A 27,324-nucleotide genomic window follows, 5' to 3' on the forward strand; every position below is an offset into this window, starting at 1 on the left:
TTAAAAAGATTCTTACACACAAATACATAAATTGCAAAAACAAAAACAGATAAATAAATCGCTGCTACTTTTACTTTTTTTTTCATATATACAGTATGTGTAAAAACATACTATGTAGCCATGCAGAGTGCTTGATAGCCACAAGACCCTACTTGGCTTTAAGTGTTCTACCCAAGGACACCTTATTATACAAACATGAGGAGGAGTCTCTGTAACACTTAATACGCTGTGTTTTCCCAAAAAAGGCTCGTAATTTCTTCCAAACATAAACTCTGTTGTTTGGATGACAAATTCTGATTCAATAAAAATGTCATTAAAGTTTATACCAGTACAATGCCTTGGCTGGAGGCCCAGTCAAAACAAAACTCTGTACTTTGATGAATATAAACACAATGTGGAGGAGCAGGTTGGCCACTTAAGATTGTCGTAAAAACTAGCACTGTATGTCAAAAAAGCATTTGAAATCTGCAAAAGTTGTGTGATATTTGAGCTCCATCAACGGGAAGCGAAAAAAGGAAAACAGAGGAGGGGAAATGAGGCTGGGAGAGCCTGTGTGTACATGTGTGCATGAATGTGTTCGTGTCTACGTACTAGAGTGTGTGTGGGTGGTAAAGTGACAGGCGATGATTAGTCCAACCAGATGAGGATATGTGGGAAGGAGTGTGTGCGTGGGAGTAGCGGCGCTGGCGAGAGAAAGAAAAAAGAAGCTCTGTCTCTTTAGGCAGAGATATACACAAGTGGATTAAAAGAGCACTTATGCTGAACACACACACACACGGAATGACACAAGGCCAATGTACAGAACACTCACATGAACATGGTAGAGTCAAAGGCATGAACATATGCATGTAGGATTAGGAATGCACCCCTGTGGGAACAGGGGTTGCAGTGAAGGAGGGGTTAAAGGCTCAGCTGAGTTGTGATTTTAGGATACATGTTGATCGTGAACAGGCATTTCATCATTTCATAGGGTAATTTGATTCCAATGTATGTGCATATGCATGTCAAAAATAAAAGAAGAAAAAAAAAGAAGAGGAAAGGAAGAAGATGGAGAGCAGCTGCTGACTTGTAGGTGTGTAGGTGGGACCATTTACAGCCCATCTTTTTCCACAGCTCTGATGAATAAACAGGCCTTAAAGAGGCACCAAATTAACTCAGAGTGCACAGAAAAGGAAAGTCCAGATGGGAGAACTGTTTCTGATTCTCTTTTAACCAGAGGAGGCCCCTCTACACTTCGATCATGGCATAGTTTTCCACTTTATTTCATGATAGTTAACCATGATGATGTCATTTACAGTAGCATTTTAATCCTCACTACCTCACTGACGTAGATGTCATTTTAACACATTTGAATAACATTAGAAATTAGAATATTTGCATTTCCTGAGGAAAATGCAAGTGATGGCAGGTACTGGCCCATGTCACACTGCATTAGCCAAGCATTAACATAGTGTTAGGAGTAGCAATAGCATTAGCCTAGCTCTAGCATTAGCCTAACAATAGCATTAGCAATAACCTAGCAATAAAAGTAGCCTAGCATTAGCACTAACCTAGCATTAGCATTACCTTAGCTTTAGCATTTACCTAATGTTAACATTAACCTAATGTATAGCATTGGCCAAATGTTAGCATTAGCATTAACCTAGAATTATCCAAGCATTAGCATTAACACTAACCTAGCATTAGCCTAACAATGGTATTAACCTAGCATTGGCACTAACCTGGCGTTAGCATTAACCTAGCATTAACTGAACATTAGTAAAAAAGGTTGAAAAAGGTTGAAATGGGCTAAAAAAAACTGAAAAAAGTTTGAAAAAGTTGAAGAAGTTGAAATGGGTTGAAGGTCTTAGCTGAAAGTGAACAGACAGCTGAACATGTTAAAGGTTGAATGATTGAAATGAGTTGAACAATGGTTGAGCTGCTGAACTTCAGAGTTGAAGGTTTAAAATGTTTAAAATGTGGATGGGAAAATGAATGGGAAATAATTAGGATACAAGTGAGTGACCTATAGTTATATATTGACCTTATTGTAGATTGGGGAAGGAGGAGGATAGACAGGCTTCCGGTTTGCTATCTCCACAAGTTTGTGCATATTTCTGTGTTGTGCAGCAAGTAAAACAGGAAACTGAACTCTGGGTATTACATCTGCACATGGGCTGAGTCGAGTTTATGATAGAGTTGCTGACCTCAGGGTGGTTCCTTCATCAAGTTGAATGCATGTGTCTGGAAAATAAAACACCAGTCCCCCCTAGGATGGCAAAGCAGGCAGTATGGGATTTGAACGGTACATTGCAGGAGAGATAGGCAATATAACACGATTCAATCATAACCTCGGCAAATGGTTTTTACATTGGAAAGAGGTCTGATATGAGTTCTTCAGCCAGAGACGTTTGAAATAAACTTTAAGCTTCAATCTGGGCATCAAAGTATTAGTTAGCGATACAGTTATTCAGGGTTGGGGTGAATAATAATTGCGTAATTTATCATTAATTACAATTATGGTGTAAATTTAATTGCAATTGAAAAAAAAATATGTTGCTGTCGTAATCGTAATTAAATTGTAATTGAGTTTAGATAATTCACTTTGTAATTGTAATTAGCATGAAAATTTGATAAAAATTGTCAATTATAATTTAACGCAAAACTGGGGAACCATGTTACAGTTCTATGAACAGTTCTACACATATGTAGTTACAATTATTAAAATACGTTCGTATCAAACATTTGCACATTTTACCATTTAACAAAAAATTAAATCGAGGGGTATACTAACAAAAAAAAGGCTCAGATGCCCACACAAAAAATATTAAAACCTATGTTTTCATTGATTAGGAAGCCTAACAATGTAACCAAAAAATGGGAAACAAATTAGATGATAGATATTAATTTTTAGTGTATTTTACAGCTGATTTAGGACTTGCTATAATCAGACATGCCAACACAAGAGTAAGGTTAACTTTTATTAGGTAAAGTATTTCAAACTTAGTAATTGTGATTAATTGTAAATGAACTTTAGCAATTCAGAACGTAATTGTCATTTTATGTTTTTGGTGTTTTCTGAAGAATCTAGTTAGACGACCAAGCCACAGTGCAACATAGAGGCATTGTTGTAAACTTTGAAATCATTATAAAATCCTACAGACAGGAGTTGTGAGGGGGAGGGGCAAACACTGTGATAAAAACACTCTGAAATACTTTCGTGTCCATCCCTGTTGGCTGGGCAAAAGAAAACCCAAACTGGGTCTATGCTCCACGGCAACAACAGCCTGTCAAATGAACAGCTACTTCACCACTGATCAAGCATTCGAGCTCGGATCAGTGCAAAAACAATCACTTCAAACAGGAGCTGATTTCCCATGGGGTGGAAAAAGCAAAGAACCGACACCCTGATCACCAAGGAAACCACTTACTATGACAAGCCTGAGTGTTGTCTCCAACTGACCTCTGTACCCTAAAGCTCAACACAATCACATGAACACACAAACACATACTTCACAGAAGCAGCAGCACCTTGTGGCATTATTTTCGACACACAGAATCATATTCTGCTACCTGGGAAAGCAAAATGGCAAAAAGCAGCCACACCTAAAACACATTTCAAAAGCCTGACTCTGTGCAGCAGGAAGAACATGTTATTACAACGTACAACAATACTGTTGGGGCTGCAACGATCCCTCGAGCTCCTTGAATACCTTCACTACAAAAATGATTAATGGACTTTCACTGCCTTGAAACTTTGTTTCCTTAAAAAAATTAGTTTTCATAATTTTTTTAATATATTTTTTAATTGTTTACCATGCCTGCATTTGTCGTCACAATCTTCTTTTTACCTTGTATAATATGAATATAATACATTAAAGGAAATTGGTTGGCGTAATTGTTTTAAATTGTATTGTATATTATAAAGTTATCTTTAACTCATTCAGTGCCAGCCGTTTTTCAAAGTTTCTACCCACTCAGTGCCAGTCGTTTTAGAGCATTTTGACTAAGACCCACAGAATATTTTGTGCTATGACAATCAAATTCTGAAAGATTAGACTCTCTACTTTCATCAGAAAAAATAATTTTGTTTCTAACTTGTTTCGTTCTTCCGTAATCAGCAGTTGAATAGAGTTTTAGGGACACCTCAACATTGGTTTCTATAAAACTACAAAAACAACACAGACAGGGCTTTTGATGGCAAAATTATTATTATTTTGCTATCTAGGTCAGAATTGAATGATTTGCTTTATGTATTTTGGCCGTCCTCCAAGTCTCTCCCCGTTAGTTCCCACACACGCAATTTCCTCTTCATCCCAGACATGCCGAGTGTCACCACTTGCCCAGTTTTTTTTATCGTTTTATCCTACCATCGCAACACTCTCAATAGTTCACTTAGTTCCACACATGCTCTGGCCGAGTGTGAGCTGCTAGGAACTTCATCATCAACTCTCGTAGCGCCATTTTCTGTCTCGTAAACTCCTTTCCTCTCCCTCTGATCTCTCATCCAAAAGTCCACTGCTGCCACCTACATGTCATCAGTTGGACACTACATTATTATACAAGTTTGATATTCACGGGAGAGTTTCGTCACACTGTCTCCTAGCAACCCCAGCCGAAAAACAGAGCTCATGTCTATAGAGGGGAATGGCACTCAATGAGTTAATCAAGCAAAAGTATATTTCTTGTGACTACTGGATTAATCGATGAAACAATAGATAGAATTCTTGATTACCAAAATATTCGGGGCTGCAGCCATGAATACTGTTAGAAATAAATTAAAAGCCGTCAATCCATAATATCACATTCATTTTTGGTAACAGTGGTACAACCCATAATTTATTTTTCCCCCTGAAAGTCATTGAGCCAAGTATTTATTATTATTATTAAATTTACATTAAAATACTGAGTGTTTGTATTTGCTTTTCCTGTGCAGGGTCCTGAAGCCTCTTCATCCGTCTAACACACAGTAGCAGACACACATTCACTCTAGCTGTAGTAAGAAGCACTGGAAGCCAACATAAATAATTACACAAAAAAGTTCTAAATCAGTCACTTACCCAAATCTTTGGATCCTTGACTTTCACTGGCCAGTTCTCCCATTCTGACCAGGGCATCAAAGTAGCCTTTGGCAGCAAATGTCACATCTATTATCAAAAAAAGCAGCGACAAAAGAGAGAATGCTGGGACTTAGTTTATGTTTTACAGTGAGACGTTAATATGAAATTCAAACATATACAAAATATTGTTATTAAAAACATACAAAACCTTTCTGGTAAGTGATTCTAAACTGAAATTTGGATTTTGTGTATTTCCATCATCAGCTATCCCGTGAGTTCAGTCAGTCTGCAAAGGCCACACTGAAGCTGAAATTGATTCAAAAGTGATTGCAGGCAGAAGATTTGACTACATAGTTTGTTTTTGCAATACAAGCTAAACAAGCAAGGTGTGGTATGTTTGTAGTTCATCGTAAGTTGAACCAAATAGTGAATATTTGTTCAGATGAAATAAAATTAGGTTTAAATTCTAAAAAGTTTGTTTTGTTTTTGGGTTTTAGTCCAACCATACATTCATCTTCATTGGTATGTCCACTCACCAGATAGTGGGCAATGTATGTATATTAAAAGTTGTTTTTAGTGTTTTGTTTAACACTTAAATGCAGCTAAATGATTTACAAAATAACATTATAAAATGGTGTATAGAGAGGGGTGCACATTACTTTTCTGGGTTGTTGATTGGTACTTGTGCTTCCACAACCATTTCAAAGGAGTAACAGAATAGAGGGATGCGTGGATATTCTGACATGATGTACATTAATTACAAATGAAACTTCATTGTGCTGAGCTCCCAGTGTAAAGTCTGTAGCCCCGCCCCCCTCCACTCTGACACAAAGCCAGAAGGAGCCACAAACGTATGGCTGGAAACTAAAACCAAACAGCTCTAAATCGGTCCTGTCGTTCACTTCTGTCTATACCCAAATCTTAGATGTGCATTATTATTATTTTGATTAAAATTGTAATTTCGATTATAATCACAATTCTATTTCATCCCGCCAGAGGCAGTGCTTCAAGCACTGAATGATCATTCTTGAGCATGTGCAGGTCGAAAAATTAATAACAACAAAGTCACCTGTGACCTCCGTTGACCCACGTGTGTCTATAAAGTCACGTGACACCGGAAATACCAGTCCCTTTTGTTCTTCTCGTGGATGGTCAAGTGCTACTCTTTGAACAGACTCCACTACTGCTGTGTTTTTTCTACAGTTCACTGCTTTTGGCCCGTGAGCTGTGGTAGGAGCTGCGAGCGCGTCTCGCCCTCCTGGGCGACGTGGGCTGCTGCCGCGTGGGCTGCTGCTGCGTGGTGTGTGTCCCTGGTGAGTATTTTCCTGTTGCCGTTTACGGCAAGGAGTGGGTTTGTGTGTCTGGTGCCGTATTTGGCGTAACTTTTTGGTAATCAAAGTACAGCCGTGTTTCGGCTTTGTGCTAAACGACGCTGCCGTGTTCGGTTTCCTCGTTTTTGGTTAATATTATTGGGCATCGGCAGTAGTTTATTCCCTGCTTGCTTTATTGTTCGACTCCACCAGTGACGTGTTCGCTCGGGTGAGTTTATTTTTGTGATGTTTTTCGTGTCACAAGTGGGGTCTACGACTCAACAACATGCTGGGCTCTCCTTGTTGTAAGGACTGTCTGACGCTGCTGGATTTGAACGAGGGGCACGATTTGTGCATGAGGACAAGGCCTCTATTCACGACGAAGATGCTCTGTCCGTGGCGGCGTCGGACTCTCATTTTCAGGATGCTGATTAGCGTTCGCCTGAACCGGTGGACGTAGATATGGAGGCATCTAAGACATATCTACATCGCAAGACATCCTTGCGCTTCCAATGTCTCAGCGAGGGATGGTGAGGGCGCTGCCATATCTGCCAAACGTACTGTGCTGGTGCGTTTGCAGCTGGACGCTCCCCCCACGCAATCTACTGCCTCCAGTGCTATATTTAGGCAGCAGGCTTTGTCTGCTTCGTTTTTAGTTCACTCCTCCACTTAGTACGTCGGCCAGCTTCATGCCTGGCTCTGACCCAGGCCACGGATTTTCTGGGGATTGCTCTCAACACGGTCTCCATGACTGCTCGGCCTTCCCCTCAGCGGGTCGAGGATATCAGGGAGACCTTCTTTGCGTTTTAAGAGGCCAGGAAGTTGCCTTTTTTCAAACACCTTCAGCTCCTTGGCAAGCTAGTGTCGGTTTCCAGCGTAGTTCCTTTTCGACTGCTCAACCTCTGCAAATCTGGCCGAACAACCAGCGCCTACATCTGTCATGAATTGAGTGTCAGGTCAGTGTCTTGCAGCTCTGACTCCACGGAGGGACAGATTTTGGTTCAAGCACAGCGTCCAACTGGGGGCTTTTCCTGCTCGGTGAGAAGTTGTGTATACAGATGCGTCATACACGGGCTGGGGTGCAATGTGGCCGAGTAACAGGGTGCATGGTCCCCTCAATCAATGCGGGAACACAAATGTTTTGGAGCTCCTTGCAGTGCATTTAGTGCTTCGTCAATTCCTGCCGTATGTGAGGGGCCGACATGTTTCAATACGATCGGACACCTCTGTGGTCTACCACATCAACCACATGGGAGGAACCAGGTCGGTCAGGTTGACAGATGTGACGGGTCAGCTACTCACGTGGGCGTGACCTCGGTTGGAAGGATTGCGTGCAACACATATACTGGGACAGCAAAATCGGGTGGCGGATTTCTTGTCCTGTCATGCGCTGCCACCCGGAGAGTGGAGGCTTCATTGGGAGGTGGTGAACCAGATTTGGAGGGCCTTCAAGAGACACAGCCCTTTGTCCTCTCAGGTTCTCTCTGGGAGACAACAACAGCCCAACTGGCCATGATGTGCTGGCGCATGACCTGCTGTACGCCTTCCCACCGTTGCCGCTCATTTTCCCGACGCTTCTCCGGGTCTTTCAGGACAAACCCCGGCTCCTCTTGGTGACTCCATTCTGGCCGGGGAGGGCTTGGTTTCCGCTGCTGCACAGGCTCTGTTGCAGCTCCCCAATGCATCTCCTGCGGAGGGCGGACCTACTGTCTCAAATGGGGGGCCGGGTGTTACACTCCGATCCCACTCGCCTCCAACTCTGGGTCTGGCCGTTGCAAGGCCCGGCATAGACTTTTCCAGGTTTTGCTGAGGCTTATGCCAGGTGTGATCGGCGACTGCCTACATTTGTGAGGTGCCATTCCACCAGGAGCGTCTCCATTACCTGGGCTGCAAAGGCTGGCTTTCTGCTGGAGACTACCAGCTTCATGGACATCTTTGAATACCCTCGCCAGGTTCTACAGGGTGAACATGACTACTATACATCTTTTGGAGGGCATCCTTTGTCAACACCACTCTTGAGTGAGGTGAGTGTCTTTGGGACCATGGATTCCTTGTGACCTTGTTGATATTAGTCATTCAGTGCTTGAAGCACCACCTCTGGCGGTCAGAAGGGATTAAATAGAACGTAAGTTACGTATGCAACTATGGTTATATGAATCCCGAATAGCCACCAGAGCGTTCAGTCCCTCGGAATCCTCTCATTACGCAAGAAGATTGTGGGACTGGATTTCCGGTGACACGTGACTTTATAGACTCACGTGGGTCACCGGAGGTCACAGGTGACTTTGTTATTAGTTTCTTGACCTGCACATGTTCAAGAATGATCATACAGTGCTTGAAAATACTACGCTTGTCGCGCTATTTTCGTCTCCTCCTTTATTCGTGGATGACATTAACAGTTTGTTAATAATAATTGGTCCTTACCACTAAAACACACGTAAATATGTAATTTCTTTAAGAAATAAATGAGGTTTTCAATGTTGGGTCGAACTCGGACGAGAAAATCTGCACTCTAATGGTGACACGGTTATTAATTTAATTGCCGTTCATGTGACTGTTTACTGCAAAAACTGTGTATATGCCTTTGCATGCATCTGTGGAATCAAAAAGTAGTTTAGTCCACCATGCTTGTCTTCTTTGAATTTCCAAGTCATCCTCTTCTCATTCTTCTTTATTTCCGGAGTATTGGGTCGTCACTTCAAGCCAACGTGAACGCGCATCAACATCATTTGACGTCACGTCCGCAGAACTGGGCGGTTAAATCAGACTCCAAAAAGCATTACAAAATGTATCACACAATCTTTTCAAGGCAATAGGTAGAAATATGTGTTTACGCATTCTCTTTGGTTTAGAGCGCTTCATCATAAATTAGCATTAAACAAATTTAAAATGAATGCTTATTTTTTCTCAAATCCTGCCCAATGCTCCTTTAAATGTGAATATTGCCGACGATCAGGTTAATCTAATCTTGGCAACCAAAATTGTGATCACAATTAAAATTCGAGTAATTGTGCAGCCCTAATGTCTATGGGATATCAGGGTTGTGCAATGCATGCACACCAATTATGTGCAATGCTGTGTATATTGGACAACTTGCTGCCTGACCCTGAAGTCACAAATTTTGTAAACAATATTCTTATCTTGGTTTGCAGACACATCTCACAGTTACTCATGGACAACCTAAAAACAGTGAAGCTAACTAACACTGTTAGGCACAGAACGTTTTCTTATTGCTGTGTAAGTGAAGCAAAGCAATCGGTATTTACAACAACCCCCGAACACTTCAGTCTTTACTATGCCACCCAAACCAACAGTTACTTTTGGCTTCCAGTTTTTTGGCTGCCATGCAGTCTTTCAACTACTAGGCCATGTCCTGTGAGCTATGGTCCCTACTTCAGGAGGAGAGTCGAACTGCTGTCCAGGTGACAGATGGGCACTTTGGCTACAAGCATCTATCAGGAGAGAGACAGTACCAACAATAACCTGGCAGGAAGAGCCTGATTCCAGTGGACTAATGCCGCTACCTTCTAAATAGCAGAAGCCACCAACACAGAAAACCCCACAGCCTGCTTTAAGGCAAGGAGACATATGCTAATACAAATCCCAATTACAGCCGAGTCGAGGGTAGAAGCTGCATGTATCTGCCTCTTCCTCTTTTTTCCATGGTAGCGCCTCATAAATTACAGCAAAATCTTCAGCATATTATTGCTGCCTTCCTTACTACCAAACATAGCCCATGCCTGCCTCAATGTGGAAAATAAATGTGTCACTGTCACCTTGGGGACACTTGCACATGTGTGGCATGGGGTTATGTGAATGCACCGTTACCAGTGACTGAATATCCTGGCTCAAAATATGTACTGGTATTCTTTTTTATGGAGCATAATGTGCATGCAATTGAAGGAGGGCTGAGTCAATAAAGTGGATCTAACAGGCACTTTTATCTAATGAAATGTGCGACGCACGGTTCACAAAGACAGATGGAGAGGATTACCAGATCTATCTCATAGATTGCAGGGAAGACTAGTTAGGGGAGGGTTTTTTGTCAGGGTTACACAATGTTTTTCTTTTCTCATTTTTTTTTAGTCTAGATTACTGTCACATATCTAATTGTACCATAATAAGAGGCTCTGAATGTTTGGCGACACAAACGTATGACACACGTTGTTTCTAAATATCATGTTAGGATCAGATGTGTACTCATTATTGCTCGCACAGGCTACTTATACACTGCAATATTAAATAGTGTGACAGATTGATATTTCTGACTCATCCGATTCTACAATCCTCCCCGCGCAGCATTTAAAAAGAAAACACATTGATGAAAAATGTCAGTGATTGCACCATATGGGTGAAACACTTGCCCCCCACTACTCCGACCCCTGCAAAGCAGAGCCACTTAGTGTCATGGGTTTAGCACACACAGCAAAGACGGTGTTTAAGGGCTCAGTGAGCCCCCACAGGTCTGTTTCTGTCCATCCACCGTGAGATTAGTTTGTGTTTGTGTCAGAGGGAAGAAGACTCGGCTTGGATGGGGAAACTCAAAGTTCGTGGGGTGTAGCTTATCGACTGAAATCCAAAACTAAACAAGTAATCAAAAAAATAAAGTAAGGAGACTTACTAGCAAGAGCCTTCTCATAGTTCTTCCCCATGGCAACAAAGTTTCGTAAGCAGGGGTTAAACTGCTCCATGATGGTCTGCAAAAAAGAAGGAGAGCGACAAGTTTAATATCGTCAGTATAGCAGGTTTAAGAGCAATCTTATTCATCTTTTCTGCTTCATTTAAACCAGTGTCTCTCACAGTTAAAGACCAAACTCATGATTGAAAAAGCAATAAATTTGATCCTGTGACTATACACAAGACATTATTGTCATCTCATCATTCCATTATGGTGCTACATATACCGGTAGTCATTTTTGCAATAGTCATAACACGTCATCATTGTGCATCCGAAGCTGAATCAGAGAAAAAAAGCTGAAAAAGCATGATGACAGACATCTTTCCTCTGCCTCATTTCTACCTTTCCTGTTCTCCTTCCCCCTGTGCTCTTCCAGGGCTTCCTCTAATTAGCCAGTACTCAGTCAGATCATCAGGAATAGCCAGGGGACAGAGAGACAACCACAACAGAGCTGCAGAAGCACAAATCCCTCACTCACTACACTATCAATACTGCTGGAGAATGCCTTAATGATCTACTTCTAGTTCAAACTGACACGATGGCAAAATGTGGAAAAGGAGTCACCCATGTCGACCTGAGACAGTTCCACCAGCTCCTACTGAAAATAATAGCCAGCTTTCATTCTCCTTCATCCTGTTGTGTGTCTGTAGCTTTTAATGAGGTCCACATTTTGGTAGGACAGTTTCTCTGACGAGTGCTTGTGTTAGGAGCTGCAGTTCAAGTGGCTTTAGTGCACTACTACAGCCCACCTACAGTACAAATACCTGTGAGTCACAAAAACCACAGTGAGACTTTCATTACCTGCACAAACAAAAACAATAAGCCAGTACAAAAAAAGAACTGAATTGTGAATGAGGACCAATTTAAAAATGAAACATTGTTAGGCTAATTGGAGTTATCAAAGAAACTGTGGGAGGGAATGGGTGGGAGTGTATTTGTCATTTTGTCTTGGTCCATTGTGGCCTTATGTGTATGTGTACACCCTTCCTTGTACCTGATGGGAGCTGACATATACCTGCAATGGTGCAAAGGATGGAGAACTACAGGCATGATTAAACGAAAGAAAGATCTCTTTATTTTTTTTTGCATAAAGAGAAAGAAAGAAATTAAGGATATAATTCTAATATACTGTACTCATTTTTACACAACTCCTTTTTTATGTGCTTGGGCTATACTTATTGATAGATTATACTGTACCTTTAAAACTAGGGTAACTTTGCTGATTAGGGTTCAGAAATCTATCGTGATATTTATTACACGAAATATAAAAACCAATAACAAGTCGGGCTGATTGATATTGATTGCGACTTTTGTCACTCGTCATGTATTTTTTAAAGAACACAAGCAATAAATCAATCTGTTTCATAATAAACATTTTAAGATTTATTTAAACTTTAAATAAATATAAAATATACATTTTAAAGCACAGATTACAACAGGAAAGCAAACAAATCTGTGGCTTTACCTCTTCAACATATCTAACTAACTTCACGTTTCATGAAACATGTAAACATGTGGACTGCACTTCTTAAAAACTCTCTGAACTTAACAGGACAGTACAAGACAGGACAAGAAAAACAAATAAAATAAAAAAATAATAAAATTGCAGCCTTTACGATTAGAATATTGTGTTTTCTGATATGGCAATAATATTGCAAATGCAATGAATTGTTCAGCCCTAATAACAAGTTGAAATAAACGATAGATTCCCCTGTAGTATCATTCTGAACTCTGAACAGGCTTGTGTTTACAGAAATGGGGAATGTAAAAACAGTAAGCAGAAAGACACTGCAGCCATTATTCAGGTTTTTGTAGCTCCAACAAGGTCACTGCCCCCCAGTTCCTCCTCTGTTATCTGACTCTGAGTCCAGCTAACAAGCAAAGGGAACTCAGACGCACTACTGTGCTCCAACTCAACTGCTCCTAGAAATAAAGTACCATCCTGCCAACCATTTTACGGTTTGCCCATTACAGAACATTTAAAAGTGATAGGAAACGTGTTGTGCAACACTGCTCTAGACTGAAAGTGTAATGTAAGATGATTGTTTCACAATATTTCAATCTTTCCAGAAGTGACAGGCAGCAGGTGGAGCAACACAAAATCTCATAACAAGCATTCCAGCTTCTTCTTGTGTTCATAATAGGGATCTGAACGTCTTCTAATAAGCTAGAAAGATAAGAAAGTCATTGAGGGAGAATCCCAGTCTCAAATACTAAAAAGGGATTCCTATCTCTCCCACGTCTCTGAGGAAACACATCCCTCAGGGCCTGACAAAGAAATGTTTACTTTGAAACTGAGCTTTGTTCATCCTGATTCTGATATAAAGTGCATCTCCATAATTAGGATGAGGTTATACGAGGGCATCACAAAATCTGCATATGCATTCACTCACAACGACAGAACTAACTGAAAAATATGTTTTCCATGGCCGCTTCCACCTCAAAGCAAGATGTTAATTTTCTGTGGTGACTGTCATATACCTGTACTGTTTGAAGGAAGCCTTTGAAATAAACAGACTCAAGTCACAGCAGTAGATGCTAAAAATGCTAATCATACACACAAGGTTTTTATTGTTTCATATGAATTAGCGTAAACATTCACAGTTCTCTTGATTAAACAAAAACTACATTAAAACAAATTTGAAATAACTATAGTATAATGATGCAAACAAGAAGTTCACTAAATGTTACAAGATTATTAAACTAAATAATATTAACAAAATAAAACAAATAAATACATAAAAATAACTATTATAGTAAATCATTAAAATTTCCAGATGGTTTGCTTTTAAATATTTTCTCTCTTTTTAGAAAAAGAACATTTCTATATTGAATAAAGTACAGCATTAACAGTTTGTAGGCCTGCTCAAATATTTGCTTAGGAAATTAACTTTTCCACATTTATTTTGTCAAATGGTAACAGTCCAAATTTTTTACCTAATCAGATTATGTTAGTGTGAAGTGAAAAGACCTTTCTTGTTGTTGTTTGTCCAACTATATAAATGACATGTTTACCTGCAGAGTATAAACATCTCCAGTTAATGCAAACCGTCCGTGACGTGCATTAATTGAGGTCAACCAGACGTTCCTTAGTCTACTGTGCTCATTGATGCCTGTCCTGATGTTGCAACCCCCCTCCCCCACCACCACTTACAAATACCTCTCAGCTTCAGGCTCATCAATCTCTCATTAATAAAGTGGATCCTTATCTAGAATTTAGGTTGTAGTTTTGACTTAAGGCACATTTGTCCTGCAGCAGCCACAGCATAGAATAAGGCCACATCTATCATAAGTGTTGAATGCAGGCAGTGGCCTCTCACTTTTAATTAGTTCACTTTTTTTAAGCTAGTGGCATTAGGTTTGTGCTCTCATAGGATTGCTTTTATACATTACACGCATCCTTTCTACCTCCTGTTTCCTGCATGCTGTTTTTTTTTTTTTCTTTTATTCATGCCCTTGTTCTTCTATTTGGATAAACCACAAGGCACACGACTGCAACATAGTTTGAAAGTAAGAAAAGACAACAACTTCTTTGACGATTATTAGAATGAATTATATTGATTTTTCAAACTTTGAAAAATCAATATTTCAACAAGCAGGTCTCATCATTAAAAATGAAAGATCACTTGCGATGTAGGGCAAGTAAAGGGCATCTAATCTAATTTTGTTTGGAAAAGCTAGTATACTAGGGCTGGGTGATATGGACCAAAACTCATATCTCTTTTCTCTCAAAGTGGCAATATACAATATGAATCACGATCATTTTATTTCAAATGAAGTCTTACAAGAAAGACAATTCTGAGTGAAATGTGTTGATACAAAATGCCACACAGGCACATTTATTAACAAACAGCTGCACAGGTGTGAGTGCGTTCTGTAATGTGGCTTGTTTAGTGGTCGATCTGGATAAGAACGCACTAGCAATCCATTTAATTGTGTTTCATGCTGTCTTGAGAAGTAGAGAGCAATGACTCCTTAAAAGAGTATTTTAACACAAAATAAGCTGTAAAAATATATATCAATATTGGCGATATTGTAATTTTCCAAACCGTTTTTTGCTTAATAAGCATCTGACACCACGTTATTTTCTTGGTGTCGTTCTACCTCACTTTGTTAATTTCAATAAATGTTCCCTTTTTTTTTTTAAATTGAGACTTGTAGCATTTGTTATCATCATTGTGCAAATTTTATGATATAAATTGAGGGAGCAAAAGTAGTATCGGCTCCAAATATCGGCTCAAGAAATTCGGCAGTCTGCATCGATCATCAGCTGTGGCTGATTAAAAAAAAAAAAAAAAAAAAACGGTATCACGTCGGCCCCAAAAATCCATATCGCTTGATGCCTACTTGTCAACCCTTCCATTCAGAACAGCAGTTAACCTGCAAGCTAATAGCTAATGGAAGATGCTGACCCCTTTGGTCCAATAACCCACTTTAAGAAACCAAAAGGAAGAATCTACAGGGGCATGTGGGCTGAGTTAGCAAGCCTAACTTGCCTGATGTTGCCATGTCGGTCAAGTCGGGGACGGTAATAAATTGCCACACAACAACTCAACCTAGCCAGTGACAAGCAGGCGAGCGCTAATGTTGAGCCCTGGCAGGAAAAAATATAATAATGTGCAAAATAGGTTCTTTAATTCAAAGGTTGTAATAAAACAGTATATATTAGGCAAGTTAGATGCTACATTACAAATCCTTGTCCCACCTAAAAAGCTTAAAGTAGCTGAGATCATCACAGCTACCTTTACAGAACCGACTCTATACACCTCATCTCCTGCCACTGAAAAAAACAACACACAAAACAACCTATGTTCATAAAGTACTACATAATTATCCTACATTATCATAAGCCACAAAATTGTGGTCATGTGGTTTACCATAAGTGGGTGGGAAAAAAATACAGTGCGGTAGTTTCTTTTCTCATCATTTCCTATTGTTGCTAAATTTGCCATCCCAGTTCTCTTGTACTACATTGATACCCTAATTGTGGCAGCTAATTGGGAAATGGGGCCAAAGACACTAATGTGAGATGGAGAGAAATGAAGACAGGAGAGGGAGGGAGAGAGGAAAACAGGAAAAAGAAAACCACACAGATGGCAGTGCACCTTATTCCTACTATATTAGATTTGCAATTTAAAGTATTTCTGAAGCAATCAGAAAACAAACAAAACTGTAAATAAATATTAAAGTAAAAAGGTCAAAAGTATGTTTATTTTTACCAATTATTCCTCCTCAGTGTAGAACAAATATGAAAACAAGGTCTGTTTGTCTGTAGTCAGCAGATAATCATCTATCTTTGCTGACTTTCCGCTTCTCGCTCTCACAAACAACTCTCCAGAACATATTAATAAAATGTATAGGGGGTAATTTGAATGTAACAGCAGCTGATTAGAAGCAGGGGGAATAACACGTAATTAGAGGCCAGGAAGCCATCATCTGTTCGTTCCTCCACTCTCTATTTCCTGCTCGCCTCCTGGTATACATAGAGCACACAAGCCTGAAAGTGCCCAGAAGCAGATCAACACTCAAGCTGCCAATTACAACGTATATAAGAATCTTAACAACCTGTCGTGTTGGTAAACACATAGTAATGATGGAGTGGTGGGCAAATTGTTCAACTTGCAATAAAAAATCCTTCTGGGCTAAACCTGCTAAAAGACCAACACTAAAGGTAATTTTAAGACTGGGCAGGTCAAGTTTAATGTATAATTCGTTCACTGAGGGAGCTGGACTGGTTTGCTCTAAAACAAAACTAATGTGAAATAATAGAGGTGTTGGAAAAAATCGATTCTGCGATATATCGCAATATTACGTCACGTGATTCTCGGATGGATTCAAAATGCATCTATATCAATTTTTTTTTTTTTTTTTGCTTTATTTATTTATTTTTACTTTTATTTAACCAGGAAAGTCTTTTCCACTGCAGGAGACATTGTAACTGCACTAATTACAATCATAAAATCATACTTGTGTTAAAATTTAAGAGACTTTAATGTCAAATAAGGCCTTATTTTCAGATTCATGAATTCAATGCCTTTTAAAACTTTTGATGGATCCACGAGAACCCTGTATAGAACTAATACATTCTCCGACTTCATAAATAGGATATGCTGTGACAATTGGTAGCTTTCATTTTGGACATACAATAATAATAACGGTAAAAGCTTGTTTTTGGTAGATTTTAATGAACATTGATTAATGCAATTTAGATAAAATGTAAGGTGATTTCTTTAAGAACCCACACACAAAAAAGCATTTATGTTTTAGAGATGGACAATCCAAGGGTTGCCATGAGCAGTGTGCATAGAGAAAGTCTTAGCAATGGAACATAGAGAAAGAATCCTATTAGATTTTTTATTTTTTGTGCTTTTCGAGACGCTACTGAAAAACGCAAACTTTTCAATGCTGTGAGCAGAATGCTTTAAAAGTATATCTGTGCTTCTTTACTATGGAAACACTGCAAGCAGTCGAATCTCAGTCTTGTCAAACATATACGGTAGGCATCCTTCTTACACCGATGGCTAGATGTTTCTCTCTTGTATCTCACATTACCTGTCCATACGGAGAATGCCTCAGTAGTGGGAAATGTCACATGGACACACATTGCCACCAGTTACCACGTCTGGAAAACTCTGACATGTGCCATGTAATGCCACCTGCCCGCTCTGTATTTAACACTGACCAGAGAAATGCTGGCAGAGAGGAGACGCATCAGACAGCATGAAGAGGTACTGTACCTTTGTCCATTGACGTAATTAAACCACCCACAAAATGATGTCATTTCTGGCATCCAGTGTGGATCTCACAACATTTACCTTATTACACTGATCAAAGAAATTATTCTCCTACACAAAATAAAATAATGCTCCTGCTCATGCAGTTAATACTACCGGTTTAAACCAGTGGACTTCTTCATACCGGACTAGGTTTCCACGGCTAGGGCGCATAGAGTAGAGGTCGAACGATATATCGGCCGGCCGATGTATGGACATCGGCCGATTTTATTTTTATTTTTTTTACTTTTATTTATTTATTTGTTTGTTTTAGTACTATAGAGTAGCCATTAAGAGCAGAGGAAGAAGCCAATAGGCTTACAAATAAAAAAGCTGATATAATAGCATAAGGATATAATATAATTAGTAACAGTGCCTGATACAATATAACAATGGCTGATATAATATAACAGTGCCTGACAAAATATGATTTTTGTTTTACTTGTTATATATGGGTATATTTAAAGTTCAATAAATGTTAAGAGTTCTATTGGTGTATTTTATTTTATTTGTAATATATACAGTTATATCATGAGTGTTTCAATTGTCTTTCATAATCAATGTGCTTTTAAAAAAAAAGTATATCAGGCTCAAATATCGGCCAAATTTAAAAGAAGAAAAAAAAAAAAAAAAAATCGGGATCTGTATCAGCCTTTGAAAATCCCATATCAACCTAATCAAGTACAGAACTTGTTCTTTCTTTGTGGCCCAGTAGCAGATGGTTTATAGACCAGCAACAGTCTGCAGCCCAGTGGTTGGGGACTGCTGGTTTAAACATTTTGAACTGATAACAGTTATGAACGCATTTCAAGATGAAGCACAAATGTAACATTTGATTAGGCACAGAACTGGTCATGATTTCTACTTAAAACAATGGGAAAAGTGTGTTTACCAAAGAATTGGAAATAAAGAAGTGATATAATTTGTTTAAGAAGCTGTAGTAATAATGAAAAGGCCGCCCCTAGAAATCTCTTTATCTTAAATCTGCTAAATATGTAGTTTTCACATTTTATATTAGCGAATGCATTCCACTGGAAACGTGTTTCCAAATTGGGTTTCTTAATTAAATGAGATGTTGTTGAAAAGTATTCAAATAGCTGACTGTTCAGGAAAACCTTGAGTACTTTGATGATTTTCTATTTTTGCTCCAAGTGCATTTTATGTAGAAATACTGAGTTTTATATCAGCTATCCACTGGCTTTTAGTCTAATGTGACTCACAACATGAGAAAAGATCTTTGATCGACAAAGAATCTCAACTGTTGCAAAAGAATGCATCTTCACGCCTCATTCACCACATTATTCACTTTTTACTGACAATAGTGTTTAGTACTCCTTTATCTGTAGAGCAATTATGCTTGCTTTGTTGACTTTGTGGTATTGTATGAATATATGCAGTACACAAGGAAGCTAGGTGGAGCAGCAGTCTGATGAGAGAATAATACCTCTCATGTTCCGTTTCGTCCGGATGCTCTAGTTTCTTCCCACATCACCCAAAACATACATATTAGGTTCAGTCTTTAAATTGACCTGTTGTTGAGTTTATGTGTGTGCTTGCCCTGCCATGGACTTCACCTGTCCATGTTGTCCCGTGCTTTCGACACCCAGGCTCAAAAACACACAAAAACTTTTAGCAGAAAGGGAAAATGGAATATTAGTAGAAACATTGTTTGTATTGAAAAGAACTGCCTCCCACCAACAGACCTGACAATCTTTCTTAGAGTTTGCCAAGAAATTCAGCCAAAACTGGCACAATATTGGCGGAATAATTAACTGTTCAACTAAAAATTAAAGGGGGTAACCATATTTTGCCTTGAAATAGTATGTGGTAGACTGCTCAATTATGAAAAACCAAAATAACTGCAGTGTCACATACAAATATTCTATTGAATCTACAGCCAGTGTGATACTTCAGCATCACTAGAGTAACCCAATACAGATATTGGTTACCATAGCAACATACAACCCAAGCTTTGCTTTCCTGCCAGGCAAAGAAACCCAGTTTGTGTCATAAAATGCAGGGCTGCATTTCCTTTAGAAATATCTCCTCAAGATTTAGCTTATAACTTAGCAAACTAATAAAAATTATAAATGTGCAGCGAACGCGAACATTTTAAATATATCAGCAAACTTGCAAAAAATAAAAATCATAATGCATTGCAGACATTACTTAAACACTTCCATGACAATATATTGAAGTTGTAAAGCTTGGTATGCAAGCAGAATTAGTATTATCCAACAAATTCATGGCTAGCCCGTTGACTGTAGCTCAGGGGATCCTGTCGCTTCAGCAAACCTTGGAGAACAATTCTTGTAGCCAATGCTCATTAAAGCAGCCAAAGAAACCACAAAAACATATAGTAACAGTAGCTACAAGCATTTAAATTGTTGCTCATGACCAAAAAATAGAAAACCAATGTTTTTGGCCACATTGCTGAGTGAATATTCTGTCCTTAGAGGTATTGTTCTGTCTGTCTGTAATTACAGCTTCTCCTTTTACAGTAATTAGTGACTATATCAACTCTGATATGGAATGTCTCCGTCTATTTTCCCTTCTCTTCCTGTCCACCCCCATAAATGAGTTCAATCAAATGGCCATATGTATCTTTACATTAGCAGGTGTAGACAACTTCCAATCAGTTGTTTCTGTTAAAGCTTCTTTGGACATAGGCATGTACAGTATTTATTTTTTCTCGTCTTCATCCTTGAAAAAAGCATTGATGAGAAGAAAGAAAAGATTGTCTCTAAATCAGCCACCCCCAGACGTGCAGAGCAGGTGGGTGTGTGGAGCAATAGTCCTCTCTCTTCATCACAGTGAAAAGCACAAGGAACAAATCTGCTGTTCCACAGGCAATGAATGTTGTGATATCTCCTGCAGTGCACAATGCAATCTTTTCGATGCCTGCGGTATCAGCAGGCATAAACTTGTCGAAACACTAATCTGGAAGTAAGAAAGTTGAGTTTATAGATACCCTGGGTTGTGTATTACAATAGATGAGTGGTGTCAGATGATAAAATGATAAATAATGGATGCCTCCAGCATCTGAGGTTAGGTTATCGGAGTAGTGAAAACCTTAATATCGACGCAATTAAGGTTAATTGTTCAGCAATGTCTGTCACTCTCAAAAACTGTTCTTGCAAGATTACAAAAATATTGGAAATTTAGATAAACAAGGTTGCCATTAAAAAGAGAGACTGTAGCAATGACTTAATCAATGATTTAATAAAAACTTACTTTGGCCAGCAGAGGAGTTTGCAGAGGAGCGAAGTGCAACGTGAGTTTACAGTTTATACAGACTTCATAACAAACCCTTCACCATAACATATCACACCATGTGACTAATGTGCAGCATAAGTCAATTGTGAAGCCTCAAAAAATTGATTTTATGCCTGCATTTTTTTATAGAACCATTAGTTTGTCAAATTCCTCATAATACCAAAAATATTCAGAGACATTTTATGCAAATTCATGGCAATTTTTCTTTCTAAAAGTCACAAAACTGAATCAAACAACATAAAAGAGGCAGAATCTGGCGAGACTGGTTTAGATTGCACTCTTTAAGGTACATTTATGAAATTATTCTTTCATCTGGATCCTACCCTCTTAATTACCTTTTCACTCTCCCTCGCCTTCTGCAGCCATTCACCAACTTGGCCGCCTTTTAGCACAATTTGACTGAAACAAATATGAATAATGGCACGTTGTTGCTAAGAGACCACCTGTTCGGATCTTTCACATGAGATTGTGGAGGAACTCAAGTCCTCTTATCATCATTAGCATATCTTTTATTTGAAAGGATTTAATGTCACAACAATATTAAACACAGACAGAAAGCAGATGCCAAACATGACTTCTATTGCCTAAAAAAACCTGACTTTTATTGAAATGAAAATTTGATTGCAGGCTTGCTAAACAAATCCAAACCCAATCACTTATCATCAACCCACAGCCATTTTCCCTTATTTATCACAACCAAAATTGCACATCAACCGTTTTTGATGACGTGCTGACAATTTGGGAGTGGTGCTACTGCATGGGAAAAATGAGTGTTGTCCCGAGGGTTACTGGAGAGGCGCCACACCCTTTATTCGCTTACCTGCTAGGGTGTGTTCACAAACGCCACTGCAACGAGCAACGCCTCTTATTACAGAAAAAACCACAAAAAGGTTTGCTCAGCTGCAAACTGGTTCTGTAGAAATCAATGTGTTTGTATAAAATGCTAGAAAGAGGTACGTGGTAATCACTGGCCGAGTTAACACAAGCTGAGTTTATTTATCTCGTGGTCCGACTAATCCGTTTGTTCACTTCCCCTCTAAGTTAGGTCAGTGCTCAGACTTCATCCACAGGCATGCTAAGAGGCTTGACCTGAAGCACCACCCTTTTTCAGACTCCCTGCAACACAGCCAGCTGGTGGTGCTGACAGTGGCGCAAGACACAGAAACAGCTCCCAACACGTCAGCAGTTAGTGTCAGACTCATCTGTTTGAGGACTGACTGTGTGGACCAATTGCCAAGACCAAAACCAGGGAAGTGAGCAGAGGTGGCAAACACTAGTCTTCAATACTCAAGTTAAAGGATAGAAACTTGAATTAAAAAAATGACTCTGGTAAAAGTACTGCATTTGCTTCCTTACTTGAGTAAAGGTAATAAAAAAATATATGCTACTAAATGTACTTAAGTAAAAAGTAAAACAAATGTCCCTTCAATAATAAGACAGGGTTTTTAATAGGCTTTACACCGATCTGATCGGCTATATCGGATCGGCCGATATCTTACATTTTATGCAATTAATGTGATCGACTGTAATGTCTTAATTCGCCAGTCCGATCAATTATGTCATTTTTCTGTAGATGCTTCCATTGCATTGTTTTATCGTCTCATTTACACCCAAAAGTTGTTTGCTTAACATGACACAGCTTTATTTCACTCATATTTGTGCACAAAGGTGAAAACCTATGAGTGAACGGCAAAAATGTTGATCGTTTGGAGAGCAGCGGCTGAGCACCGGACTTCTTCCCCAGTCTGGGCTCTGAAAGCGAGGGCAGCGTCTACTGTTAGTGTATGTGTGTGTGTGCGCTTGTTTTGTTTTTCCAGCCCGAGCATGTTAAAATGAAGTCCTACAGCGCAGCGATGCGCTCCCGTTTACTTTCGCTTTCATACCGGATTCTTCAGTCCATTTCAGGGTGATGGTGGACACAGAAGCGCGTGTGCGCGCCCTACCTCCGCTGTGCACCTGTGAATACATACGATAAGCAACAGCAGGTTTTGCGATGCCACAATTAGTAAATGCGTTTGCTCCTAATGCTAATGGAGGCTTCACGTAGTTCCAGTGTGGTCTGCCTCCACAGCTTCATCTCCAACTCTCTTGTAGTTGCTTCACAGCGGTCATTGAGTACTCTGGTTTATTTCAACAGCTGCAACGTTTATTTTGCCAATCACTCAAAAACGGCATACAGCTGATAATCAGTCTGCTCCGTTCACACATGCTCCCTCACTCCGCACAGTTGAGCGACTAAGGCATTCATTCGCAGTTAAAGGGCCACACACACTCTGACAACAAATGTTATGTTCAGGTCCTGCGTGGAAATTCTTCAACTCTTCCTCTCCCTCACAGTCACAGGGCTGCATTTAGGTCCCAAAACATGGTACCGTTTGATTTTCCGTGAATCTGTATCAGGCAGTACCGAAGGAATTTGGTCGGTACCTAAAAAAAAAAAACCTGAATTCATATGATCGGATCGGCGATCGTTTTTTTTCCGGTGATCGGCCCAAAAATCCTGATCGTGTAAAGCCTAGTTTTCAAACCAGCAAGTTTTATATGTTTTTTTGTTTTGTTTTCTTACTTGTAAAATACTGGTACTTGGAAACAAGTTAAATCTGTTACCTTTGAACAACTGGAGAATTTAACACTCATAAAAAATACAATTTGTAAATAAAATGTGTCAAGAGAAAAAATAAGTGCAAATGCTCAATTAAACCCAGAGCACACATTTTAAAAAATTTGAAAATGCTTACATTTGCCTAACAGAAAACTAGTCCAAATTGTGTATATTTTTATGTCGTGACATCATCTTTGAAGATCTTAAAATTAACAAGCTCATATTTAAAATGTAAGGAGTAGAAAGTATAGATATTTGTATAGAAAAGTAAGGAATAAAAGTAAAAAGTCACCAAAAAAATAACTATTCAAGAAAAGTACAGATACCAGAAAAAACTACTTATTATTTACCCAAGTATTTGTACTTTGTTACTTGTCACCTCTGGAAGTGAGTGAGGTGAGTCACTGCGGATCAAAGCAGGAACTGCTGAGTTCACAGGGCTGAGTGCCTGGCGACGAAGACCAAAACTCGTCTTCGTCAACTAAGGAGTGCCTGTGGCATTCACCACAGAAACAACCCTCAATGTGAGCACAGAAACTGTAATCTCACCCTCACCAGTGCCAGCAGTTTCAGCCTTGTTAAACACACGCATTCAACCGGGCTAACATGAGTCACACCAGCGTGGCGTGGCTATCCCCCTCTTCTCCCCTGTGATTACTATGTATCTACCCAGCTGTTGGCTGCCACCACTTTACAGCCATTGTCAGCTTTTACTTCTCCTCTTCCTCGGGAGACGTTTGCTTGCATGAAAAGCAGACAAACACAATTACTGAGCATTTGAAATATGCATGTGGCATAGAAACAGGTAGGGCTATAGCAACCACACGTCAAAATAATCATAATAGCTGAAAACTTGCATTCAGTGCAAATTATTGGTGCAATAAGAAACTAAATTACAGAGTGTTCAGACTAAGCACAAGGAATGAGTCTTAAACAGCAAGGTAGAAATTAGGGACGTCACAAATACCCTTTTTGACAATTAATTACAGTATTAAACATTACGATTAGATAATCATAATGTTTTCTAAATACCATCGATTTACAGAAATGTAATCTTGTTAAAGGCCCTCAGTCAGTGAACATTTATTATTACTTCATTTTGCTCTCTCCAATTTGTATTGAGCAAAATATTAGATTAGGGCTGGGCAATATATATCGATGTTAAAGAAATATCGAGTTTTCTTTTTTGGCGATATAGGTAATATATTATTTTCTCTTTCAATATACATTAGGGATGTCCCGATACAACTTTTTCACTTACGATACGGTACCGATATTACGGCCTTGAATATTGGCCGATACAGGTATCGATCCGATGCGATATCAGCACGAATCATACATACTTTTATTATTTATTTTGTAGTGTGGAATGTTGGAAAAGTCTTGATCAAGTGATGGCACTCAAACAGCGAACAATAGTCAGCAACAGTAGGTATGAGAAAAACTGACCCATTTATTATTAATCAATTAGTTACATAATTTTTAACCTTCAACATAATATCTACAGTATTCTACAATTGAATAAATATAACATAATGTATATCAGAGATTTTAGATGCAGTCCCATCAAATTTGATATTCGTTTTCTGGCTGATATCGGACCAATATCCGATATCAATATCGGATACATTTTTTTTAAAGCTTATTTTGTATTAAAATACTTGTATTAGGAGTTGCTGCTTTCTCTACTTCTCAGAACAGCAGTGTCCTAACCCAGGACTTCCTCTAAACAAGCCACACTACAGAACTCACTCACACGTGCTGCCCCTTAGAGGAGAAAAAGTCTAAAGTCTAAATTGTGCACTTATTGTGTTAATAAGTGTGCCTGTGTGACATTTTGCACAAGCAAATTAAACCCATAATTGTGTTGGTCAGACTTAATTTGAATAAAAATTATCAAGATGTATATCGAGTTTTGGTTCAAATCGCCCAGCCCTATATTAAATACTTATTTTCATTTAGCCACACAAGATTAGACAAATTATTCAGTTTATTTTATTAGCATAAAAATGATATTCCCTGTAAGGATTAATATTTGTTTCAATAAACACTGGATGTTTTAAATTTATTTTATTATTTGCCAGCACCTTTAATGGAATTATTAGCATTTTTTTTTTTGTAGTTTTTGGTTACTTTACATTGATGATACATTAATTTGTTATGAGAGCATCCAAAGATGAAAATAAATGAAAATTCTAGACCTATAACGCATTTTCATGTGATTGTATTCAAATCAATTGAAGCAAATTGAATCGTGAAATTGCAATTACCGTTACTTCTCCAACAATCGCCCTACCAACAAAAAAAAAAAAATATCATAATCATATCTAAGAAATGTTGTATTGCGAAGCATGGAGGTTAATCGGCCGACACTTTCTGTTAAGTTTTGTACCCAAATGTTCATTAGTCTGATTTACTTCTCATGAATAAAACCATAGTTTCACTGTTATCTTGGTGGTGTAGCTGTAAATCTGATCCACAAAAAGTGATGACAGGCTGTATTGTGGCCTCAGACAACGAGTCACCCTGTGTCTGAGGAACTGCCGTCACCACTAGAAGTAACTGGACCCAATAAATCCTCTCTGCAGATGAGATTCATTTTAAAACTCAGCTCAAACATGTCCAAATGGTAATACTGCCTTTAAGCACTTGCTGATAAATCACCAAATAAACATTACCTCCAGTACGTGATGTGGTATCTTCCTATTTTTAATTATATATGCTGAGCTACATCAAACTGATCCATACCAAAGCAGTGCAGTAGTATTAAAAAATACATCAAAAAAATCTTGACATGTGTCAAATCTGCATTGGCTGTAAGCATGTTTTTGACCTTTGGGCGTTTGCTGCTTCCACATGCTGCCCTTTAGAGGTCCTGTCTGTCAGGACTCTGACAAGCTCCCTTTAACTCACATACAACCTTTTTTAAAAAAAAATGTATGCTTGAATGCGCAATAACGCGTTCTAAAAGAGTTTTGGATACGTAAAGAAAGTCTGTTATGATATTGTTTAGTATGGAGAAACAGCACCGTGCATAGCACCCTATTCACTATGGGTTGGAAATGTTTTTGCAGCTGTGTGACCAGTTTGCTAGCAAAACAATTGCTATATTTGTCACAAAAAAGCCACTCTTCCCCTGTAATCTTAGTTCTGATACAAATAGACAGCTCGTGTCTACTCATTTCATGGCTTTCAATCATGGGAATGACTACTACATTAAGATTTGAAATCAACACTATTTATTCTCAGAAAATGGTCATAGAAATTTCAGCCTGACCAAATAATCGGTGCAGCCAAATTTAGCCATCATCGATTAATCGACATCGGACAAAAGGCAAGCCATAGCCAATAATAAGCTTTCTGCATTATAAGCTGCCACTTTTTAATGAACAGTAATAAAGACAAAATAACACTGGGATAAGTCACTAGTTCATTGTTTACAGTTACATTTAGCCTTTTTAATTTATCCATGTTCACTGTTTGCGATTTGAGCAACTTTATTTTTGCTTTTTTCTAACATTGTATTCCAGAAATACAGTTTGCCTTTTCTTAATTACCAGTGGCTTTACAGTCATGTTGACAGTGTTTCTAATTAAAGTTCATTATTATAATTTACCTTAGTAGTGTTTTGAGTATTATAAGAATT

At 38.8% G+C, this 27,324-nt stretch overlaps 1 protein-coding gene across 3 annotated transcripts in view; it reads right to left on the reverse strand.

Moving 5' to 3' along the window:
• baiap2a (BAR/IMD domain containing adaptor protein 2a) overlaps positions 1-27,324 on the reverse strand; it is a 69,479-nt gene that overhangs the window by 38,785 nt on the left and 3,370 nt on the right. For all 3 annotated transcript variants that reach the window (XR_003674699.1, XM_028456243.1, XM_028456244.1), the window contains exons 2-3: positions 10,971-11,046; positions 5,040-5,126 (exon numbers count right to left, since the gene is read on the reverse strand). Coding sequence is in view for 2 of the 3 variants with exons in the window: in XM_028456243.1 (XP_028312044.1) it covers positions 5,040-5,126; positions 10,971-11,046 (163 nt within the window). In the remaining variant the exon portion in view is untranslated. The remainder of the gene's footprint in view (positions 1-5,039; positions 5,127-10,970; positions 11,047-27,324) is intronic.

Source organism: Gouania willdenowi, chromosome 8 (genome assembly GCF_900634775.1).
Source record: "Gouania willdenowi chromosome 8, fGouWil2.1, whole genome shotgun sequence".
NCBI lineage: Eukaryota > Metazoa > Chordata > Actinopteri > Blenniiformes > Gobiesocidae > Gouania > Gouania willdenowi.